Genomic DNA, 9,601 nt, shown 5'->3' on the forward strand with positions numbered 1-9,601 from the left:
ACATCAGTGCCTGGGGCTGGGGGTCCTGCAGGCACGGAGATCCGATCTGCCCGGTGTGCTGGCCAGAACCCAGCTGGCCTGGTGTCTCTGCGAGGGCAAGTCTCGGTTCTCCATCTGCCCTCGGTGGATCCCTGGGTCCTGCACCTGGAGCCACCACCTCTGTAGGGACAGGTCTGGGAAGTGGAGCCTGGTTCCAGTTGGAGGCCAGTGCTAGAGCTGGGGGAGAAGCAAAGTTTGCCCACAGGCCAGCCTTGGCATGTGCGTATCCCGGGACAGAAAGCTTCCAAGAGATTCCCAAAGAATACCCAGGGTCGGATGTCTTTTGGGACTGAAGTGTGCAAGATGGGGGTGGGGGTGTGAGGCCAGCGCTTGCTGCAGGCCCAGCAGCATCTTTCGGGGACTCGTCCCTGTGTAGCTCAGCACCCCCTCCCCACACACTCCCGTGCACCAGCCCCAGCGTCCTCACCTCTGTGCTCTGGCGTGCTGGGCTCCAGGTCCTCCTGCTGCCTCAGAGGCTGGGGTTCTCGGGACTCTGGGTCGGAGCCGGGTGTGCTGAGCTCCGTGGCAGCCTCAGACTGGGCCGCCGGGTGTATCCTGTGTGGTGTCTCGGCAGCAGGCCTTCCCCGCCTCCGCTTCGCCCCCGGTGGGGCTGATGCCTCCGTGGGCACGCTCACCTGGAGCCTGCACTGGGCCTCAGGGGCGGGGTGGTGGTGCTCCGACCCCTCCCTCCGGGAGGTGGACGGGGTGTCCCCGTCCTCGGCCTCATCACGTGGGAAGCTCTGCAACGACAGTGACCGTCAGCCAGCCATGCTGGGACTTTTCCGAGCTGGGCCTGGCCAGTGGAGCCGCTGCTTCTGCCTGCTCGAACTTCTCTTCCCAGAAGGGTCAGAGACGTGTGTCTGCTCAGATCCCCACCCGGGACGAAAGAGACCCACCTGAGGGTGTGAGGCCAGCCTGGGCGGCCGGCGCTGCCCGCACTCTCCCCATCCCAGCCAGCCTGCTCTCCCCTGGGGTGTGGACACAACTTGCCCGCAGGCTTCTGACCCCACATCCGCCTGGGCTTCCTTGAGGGAGACACACCCCGAGAAACCCGCATCCACACACACAGGCAAAGGACCCGGTGTTTCCGGGTGGCATGGGAGAGGTGGGCTGGCCCGGCCTGGGGCTCCCCGTGTTACCTTTCTGTTTCTCCGGGCAAAGGGCCACAGGCCTCTCGGGGGTGCCCTGAGCCAACGTCGACAGGGTGCCCACGCACACTGCCTGTGAGCTCTCCTGAGGCCCCGGCCTCTGGGCAGGGGCAAACAGCAGAACATCCTGGCAGCAAGTGATCTGGCTGGGGGCTCCTCTCCGCTCTGGAGGCCTGGATACCCGGGTTGCGGGTTCTGTTGGGTTCTGTTGCCGGCAGGTGACATCATTTCCTGGGGTTCGTGCTGAGGTCCCTTCCCCAAAACTTCCCAAGGGAATCTCTGGGTTTCTGACTGCTCGACCACCCCCCTTAGGCCATGTGCAGGCACAGTGACAGCCACACAGCCCAGCCCACAGCCCTGGGGAGGCCTGGGTGCAGCCAGGGCCTGAGCTCCGAGGACCCCGCTGCTCTCAGACCAGGCTCCTTCTTCTCATAAGTGGTGTGGCCCTGGACAAGCGTATGCCCCTCAGGGTTTCCCCAGTCTCTCCATCTGCAGAGTGGGGGTCATTCTCCCATCTGCTTCCTAGGTCTGTCGGCCTACGAGCAGCTCCATGCCTTTCCACCTGGGGCCGATATCACGTGGAGCTTGTGCGCTGAGACTTCAGAAAGAAAGACTCCATCCAGGGCTGACACAGGACAGAATGGGGCAGAACGAGGCCTGGATGCGCCGTGGTACCCAGGAAAAGGCACTCCCCCTCCTGAGTGTTTTGAGACCCCGCATCCAAGTTGGAGGCGCGAAAGGAAGACTCGAAGGTCTCCCTCTCTTATAGAAAAGAGTAGCCAACTTTCTGGTCCTCTGTTTCCATTGAGATTCTGTTCAAGTGTCCCAGCTCGGCTTCTGCGGGTGGCTGAGCTTCTAATGGCTCCCTGCGTTCTTGTCTTTTCCTCTCCAAACCTTCCGTCCTTTTCCCCCTTCTGGGGTGGATGGGCGCTGTCATTGCTTCTACCTTCGAGACAGATTGATGAAAAGTCTGGACCATCGACTCCTTTCCTCTCTTTGGTTCCGTGTCTCTCTCTGTCTGTGTCCCTCTCTTTTCCCTTCTCGATTCAGTCTGTGTCTTCCTCTTTCTCTCTCGTGTGTGGATGGATGGATGCTAGGAATGCATATGTATATGATTAGATGAGGGTTATGTTTTAGGGATAGGTTAGAGGGAGAGAAAGGCTTTAGGTCGGAGTTGGTCATGGGGGAAGGGTCAAGGGTGGTGGTGGTGTTTCTTGGAATCTGAGTGCTGTGCATTCTTCGTCTCTTTCCATATGAACCCCTTCTCAGATACACCACTTGCAAGGAGTCTCTCATGTTCCGTTTCCTATCTTTTGCATTTCTGAATGCTTAGCTTCTCTGTTGTGAAGAGGTTCCATTGGATGGAAACCCATTGGCGTACTTCGTTTTCCTCTTTCCCTTACTTGAAGAGACCCATTTCTACCTCCGCCCAGCAAATGGCAAGGAGACTCTGATGTTAAGGAGCCTTTGACCTACGCTTCTTTCTAGCTATCTCATGACATCAGTCTTTAGGGTGAGGTTTTTCCCCAATATTGAGGTGGTGTGAGATCAAAACCAATAGCGTTCTTCAGATGTAGCTGTCTGGTTTTCCCATGGACATTTATTGAAGAGGCTTTCTTGTTCCCATTTGGATATTCTCCCCTTTTGTGTCAGAGATGAGTTGACCATGGATGCCGGGGTTTGTTTCTGGACCCTCAACTTTATTCCATCGATCTGGATCTGTGTGTGTTGTTGTATTCCCAATAGCATACTGTCCTGCTGCTGCCGCTGCGCCTAAGTCACTTCAGTCGTGTCTGACTCTGCGCGACCCCATGGCCTGCAGCCTACCAGGCTCCTCCGTCCAGGGCGTTTTCCAGGCAAGAGTACTGGAGTGGGTCGCCATCGCCTTCTCCGATACTCTCCTGAGGATCCTAGTTTGGTCGTCTAATTTCCTTTCACACAACCTTGGATGTCCGTATCGGGGCTTGTATTGACAATTGGTCGGATTGTATTGACAATTTAGGCTCTTTTCTGTTTCCGTACCCCTTTTGCAATTCTTTGTTCGGTGCGAAAATGCATTGGCATTTTGGGAGGAATAGCATCGAAGCTGTGGATTGCCTTGTGGGGCTGTGACATCATTTTCCCAATAGGAATTCTTTCAAGCCCTGAGCACAGCTTCTCTTTCCAGTGGTTGGTGTGGGCTTGATCTTCCTTCTTCCATCTCTCGCCGTTTTGTGAGAACAGGTCCTTCCTTCCCTTCTGGGTTAGATGGACTCGTGGGTATCACTTCAGTGAATGGCATTGTCAGTGGGGGTGATAATTCCCTTCTCATTGGAAGACTTTGCTGTGAGTATTAGAAATGCAAGTGATTTCTCTTCCCCTTCCTCCCTGTCCATCTCTCAGAGCCACCGGGAAACAGAGGCCTCATCCAGGGTCACACAGGCCTGAGGGAGTGCAACTAGACTGTTGTTTCTTCAGGCCCTCAGTGCTGGACATCATCCGGGATACTCTGTGTGTGTCTTCCTCAGTCTGCTGTCCCTTCAGACCTTTCCCTAGTTTTCACAGGCTTGTCGTGTTGGTGTTCTTTGTCTGTTTGGAGACACATCCTTGAGAAGCTTTGTGTTTCCACTCATTCGTCTCGCGATGTATGACCTGTCTTTTGCTTTTGTAATGAGGTCTTTCCCACAGTAGATATCTTTGATTTTGCAAAGTCCACTGTATTCTCTGGGTTGTTTTGTGGGCTGCCTTTTTGTTTTGTGTGTGAAGACTCAAAGCACGTGTCCGGTTTCTGCTCATTGTTCTTCTAGATTTGTGACAAGTTTTCATGGAAACTTTGTCTAGGGATAACTGGAAGTGAACTCGGTGTAAGGTGTCAAGTCTCCATCTCCATTCATGTCATGCCCTGCAGTTTCCAATTCCCTGTTCCTGAGAGGTTTTGGAGACCTTGTGGGAAGTTTGGTTGCATCGGAGTTTGCGTTTCCACCTTGAGTAGATTCCCACTGTTCTGCCCTCAGGGACACTGTCAAGGGGGAGTGAGGAGCAGCCTGCACTTCCAGCAGTGACCACACGGTGGGGCGAGTGCTGCTCTCCCCTCTGGGAGCCCCAGGCCACAGGCATCCCAGTGAGGAGCCAGCTCTGTGCTCAGCTGAAAGGAGTTAGTCTCTCAGGAGCCTCTGAGCCCTTGCCTTTGGATCACCCAGGGTGGGCATTTGCTGTGACAGAAAAAATTGCCCTGAATTCCATGGACGGAAGAGCCTGGCTGTGTAGAGTTCGTGAGTTGCCGTGAATCAGACACAACTGAGGACACAAAAATTCAATAGACTAAAACACTTTTTGGGGGTGGGGGGAGTGAAAGGGGGTGATGTGGGGTTTTTTGTCTTATATAATAGCCGAGGGAAATCTAGTTTAAACCTAAATTCACATAGATGGGAAAGGTATAGCTCTCCGTCACCCTATTAAAAAAAAAAAAAAACGTCTTAACTTTTCTGAAAGCTTATTTAGTAGCTTCCTTGAGCAGTTCATTGTGAAGGATTTTTTTTTTTTCTGTGACATTGGCCTCATTAAAAAGTACGGTTTGCCTTTACTGGATAATTTTGTTCATTGGTTTGTTAGGGAATCTTGGTAATATTTGAGTTTCCTGGGGAGTATGGTCACATGACCTGGCCCTGGCCAATCGGTGTGTTCCACCTCCCTGGCCACTGTGATTGGCTCCGGACTGGGGCAGTGCCCAATCGGGGCCCAGGGCCGTGCCTCACGTTGGAAGCCAGGGGAAGACGAGCTCTCGTCCTGCTGGGGTAGGGGAAGGGGTGGGGCCGGGGGAGGTCAGGCTCCAGCAGTGGGAGGGGCTTGAGGTCCGCCTGCGGCAGTTGGTGACCTTCCTGCTCCCCTCAGGGCAGAGCCGCCGGCCTGAGAATGAGGGCGCTGCTGAGCCCAGGGGCTGAGATGGCCCGCTGCTGCTGTGGTCCCAGAGCTCCACCCGAGACCTGAGGGAGGCCGTCTGCCCGTGAGTCCTCTCCCGCTTGTCTGTCAGCTTGTTTGAACCATGCTGGGTTTTCTGCCCAGCTGGCTAAGGGGAGTCCCTGGAAATGCAAGGGTGTGGGTTTTGGCAGACTTCAGGGAAGACATGCCAGATGAGCCTGGGAGACTCCAGCTTAATCTGGATTCAGGAGATATCTCTTCGGGCCAGCTAGTAATTGTAGGATAAGCCTAATGAGTCTTCACAGGATGAAGAGAGTAACGTGCCAAGGTAGCAATCGATGTCCTCATTCGAGAGGATGAAGCTGGTGCTCAGAGAAGGGGGGAACTTGGCCAGAGCAAGGAGGTGTGCACCCAGACAGAACCCCCAGATCCGGCCATTGGAGCTCAGGGAGGCCACTGGTGTGGCTTGTCCCTGTGGCAGGGGCCGAGGCACGCAGCCCACCCTGATTCCTGCGGGGGCCTGACTTGGGAAGTGCCATCTGGTAGCTTTGAGACTCACCAAACCAAATTGCACTGGAGAGAGGAAGGACACCTTCCTTCATCCACCCCCCACCCCCGCCGGATTCCCACATACCCTGACCCCTTTCTCTTGATTTCGGAGCCATTTCCAGAGTCCCGCTCATATGACCTCATTCGAAGTGCACTGTGGACGAGCTGCCATCTGCAGCTGCTACCACAGCAGCCAAGGGCTTTAGCTCCCGAGTACCTCCCTTCCTTTGGAACTTGGGGGCCCTCTACTCCCCACTTGCACACCACAGACCTTTGCTGAGGATTGTGGGGACCCTCACTCAGTTTGCAGCACGTTGTAGCCATCCCTGTCCTCTCAATACCTCCCTTGCCACTCAGCTTGTGAGCCCCTTTGGAGCAGCGTGGCCCACCTGGCTGCAACGGAAGAGACACAGCTGACAGTGAAACAACAGCTTAGATCTGACAGCCGGAAAGCTCTGTCAAAAGGGACCTCCCTCTTCACACCGTAGAGGCTGTAGGAGCCGCCAGGCTTTCGGAACCAGTGCTGGGGCCAAAATGACCCCACAGCCGTTTTCCTTCCTGGGGAGGGTTCTGGCTCGAGTGGGAATGGCTCAAGTCTCCTAAGGTTCTGAAAGCCCACTGTGTGCAGATTCACGGTACACAGAGAGGAGAAGGTGGAGTCCTGCCCTGGAGGTGGTCACAGCTCACGGATGAGCCAGGCAGGCAGGCAGGCAGGCAGGGCATGAGAACACCTGAGCTGCCTTCATGAGTGAATGCTGTGGGGGCAGAGGAAGAGAAGCCGGTCTGCTCCCTCATGTGGTGCCCAGGGCAGGTTGTCCCCAGAGGAAACCCTTACGACGGTGAGGACTCTCACTGCTGTTTCCCAAGGGGTTCCGTCGGTGCGTGTCTTCCCCGGAGCGGTCAGGCCGTCTCTAAAGTACACTGGCCATGGGCATTGCCTCTCCTTGGAACTTCCCACGTGTTTCTCTTTTTTATGGAACAGTGATTTTTCTAGAGGGGTTCTGGGCCACAAGGTTGTTGGGTCATTTTCTAGCCTTCTGTCGTGAAGAACGCTTTCCTGGGCGTTGGGGTGGTTTGTTGTTCCAGCTCCCTTTCTTGGCTTCTTTTGGGAGCTGGTGCAACAAGAGGAGCTCAGCCTCTGCCTTCTGGCTGAGATGTCACCCTTCAAACAGCAATGCCTGCCTGGAGATAATGATGGCATTTGCCAAAAGGGCTTCGTTTGGCACATGATATCTTGAAAGGACGTACACCGTCCTGTCAGCTATCAAAGGCTAGTTCAAATGACATAAAAATGAGAACTCTCCAATGGAGTCTTACAGTAGGTGGAGAGTCCGAAAGAAACTCCTTCAGTCATTTCACTGAGAGTCATTGACTGGGGACACCAAGAATATAGGAAGGAATGCAGAAAGAAAAGATGAAATTGTGTTCAGGATCGGGGGGAGGGATGAACAGGGCGTGCTTGCCTTGAATCCAGGCTTTGTTGGGGGGTGGGGCATAAAGATCAAACGGGTCTGAAACCACAAAGTGGTGATGGTAACACAGTATCACCAGTTACACAACAGTGTTCCCAAATTGCAACAATGATGAAAAAGTTTACTAATCCCAACTTAACCAACAAAAATACAGGAAACCATACAAAAAATAAAACATCACCAGAAAGGTGGAAACAAACCAAATGCAAAGCAGTTCAGGGGAAAGGAACTCCATGTCCCCTGGGGGCAGACCGAGTTGACAGCGTCCACGGTGAGCCGACAGGGATGGAGGCGGCAGAGCCGACCGCTCCCCTGGACGTGGTGTTTCCGGCAAGGGCTCTGGGTCTCTGTCCAGAGCGGGGGCTCGTTCTTCCTGCAGGGGTGGGTGAGTCATCGTCGGCGTCTGGGTGTTGCGCGGGAGCCAGGGCAGGCTCTCCCTGCCGAGGCGGTGACTCCTCCTCTGCCTCGGGTTCTCCTGCCAAAGCCCGAGCAGGTACAGGTGCACGTGGAGGTGGAGGTTCTGGCTGAGGGGGTGGGACATCAGTGCCTGGGGCTGGGGGTCCTGCAGGCACGGAGATCCGATCTGCCCGGTGTGCTGGCCAGAACCCAGCTGGCCTGGTGTCTCTGCGAGGGCAAGTCTCGGTTCTCCATCTGCCCTCGGTGGATCCCTGGGTCCTGCACCTGGAGCCACCACCTCTGTAGGGACAGGTCTGGGAAGTGGAGCCTGGTTCCAGTTGGAGGCCAGTGCTAGAGCTGGGGGAGAAGCAAAGTTTGCCCACAGGCCAGCCTTGGCATGTGCGTATCCCGGGACAGAAAGCTTCCAAGAGATTCCCAAAGAATACCCAGGGTCGGATGTCTTTTGGGACTGAAGTGTGCAAGATGGGGGTGGGGGTGTGAGGCCAGCGCTTGCTGCAGGCCCAGCAGCATCTTTCGGGGACTCGTCCCTGTGTAGCTCAGCACCCCCTCCCCACACACTCCCGTGCACCAGCCCCAGCGTCCTCACCTCTGTGCTCTGGCGTGCTGGGCTCCAGGTCCTCCTGCTGCCTCAGAGGCTGGGGTTCTCGGGACTCTGGGTCGGAGCCGGGTGTGCTGAGCTCCGTGGCAGCCTCAGACTGGGCCGCCGGGTGTATCCTGTGTGGTGTCTCGGCAGCAGGCCTTCCCCGCCTCCGCTTCGCCCCCGGTGGGGCTGATGCCTCCGTGGGCACGCTCACCTGGAGCCTGCACTGGGCCTCAGGGGCGGGGGGGTGGTGCTCCGACCCCTCCCTCCGGGAGGTGGACGGGGTATCCCCGTCCTCGGCCTCATCACGTGGGAAGCTCTGCAACGACAGTGACCGTCAGCCAGCCATGCTGGGACTTTTCCGAGCTGGGCCTGGCCAGTGGAGCCGCTGCTTCTGCCTGCTCGAACTTCTCTTCCCAGAAGGGTCAGAGACGTGTGTCTGCTCAGATCCCCACCCGGGAGGAAAGAGACCCACCTGAGGGTGTGAGGCCAGCCTGGGCGGCCGGCGCTGCCCGCACTCTCCCCATCCCAGCCAGCCTGCTCTCCCCTGGGGTGTGGACACAACTTGCCCGCAGGCTTCTGACCCCACATCCGCCTGGGCTTCCTTGAGGGAGACACACCCCGAGAAACCCGCATCCACACACACAGGCAAAGGACCCGGTGTTTCCGGGTGGCATGGGAGAGGTGGGCTGGCCCGGCCTGGGGCTCCCCGTGTTACCTTTCTGTTTCTCCGGGCAAAGGGCCACAGGCCTCTCGGGGGTGCCCTGAGCCAACGTCGACAGGGTGCCCACGCACACTGCCTGTGAGCTCTCCTGAGGCCCCGGCCTCTGGGCAGGGGCAAACAGCAGAACATCCTGGCAGCAAGTGATCTGGCTGGGGGCTCCTCTCCGCTCTGGAGGCCTGGATACCCGGGTTGCGGGTTCTGTTGGGTTCTGTTGCCGGCAGGTGACATCATTTCCTGGGGTTCGTGCTGAGGTCCCTTCCCCAAAACTTCCCAAGGGAATCTCTGGGTTTCTGACTGCTCGACCACCCCCCTTAGGCCATGTGCAGGCACAGTGACAGCCACACAGCCCAGCCCACAGCCCTGGGGAGGCCTGGGTGCAGCCAGGGCCTGAGCTCCGAGGACCCCGCTGCTCTCAGACCAGGCTCCTTCTTCTCATAAGTGGTGTGGCCCTGGACAAGCGTATGCCCCTCAGGGTTTCCCCAGTCTCTCCATCTGCAGAGTGGGGGTCATTCTCCCATCTGCTTCCTAGGTCTGTCGGCCTACGAGCAGCTCCATGCCTTTCCACCTGGGGCCGATATCACGTGGAGCTTGTGCGCTGAGACTTCAGAAAGAAAGACTCCATCCAGGGCTGACACAGGACAGAATGGGGCAGAACGAGGCCTGGATGCGCCGTGGTACCCAGGAAAAGGCACTCCCCCTCCTGAGTGTTTTGAGACCCCGCATCCAAGTTGGAGGCGCGAAAGGAAGACTCGAAGGTCTCCCTCTCTTATAGAAA

At 56.8% G+C, this 9,601-nt stretch overlaps 1 protein-coding gene across 1 annotated transcript; it reads right to left on the minus strand.

Moving 5' to 3' along the window:
* Nucleotides 1-7,195: 7,195 nt before the first annotated feature.
* Nucleotides 7,196-9,002, minus strand: LOC145529974 (uncharacterized). Its single transcript, XM_081550750.1, has 3 exons — nt 8,821-9,002; nt 8,109-8,421; nt 7,196-7,858 (listed from the first exon to the last, which is right to left on the minus strand). Exons 1-3 carry the CDS (start codon nt 8,953-8,955, stop codon nt 7,230-7,232), a joined length of 1,077 nt encoding a protein of 358 aa, XP_081406876.1. The 5' UTR covers nt 8,956-9,002; the 3' UTR covers nt 7,196-7,229.
* Between the last annotated feature and the right edge of the window lie 599 nt (nt 9,003-9,601).

Source organism: Giraffa tippelskirchi, chromosome 12, assembly GCF_054371585.1.
Source record: "Giraffa tippelskirchi isolate mGirTip1 chromosome 12, T2T-mGirTip1v1.2.pri, whole genome shotgun sequence".
NCBI classification, from domain to species: domain Eukaryota; kingdom Metazoa; phylum Chordata; class Mammalia; order Artiodactyla; family Giraffidae; genus Giraffa; species Giraffa tippelskirchi.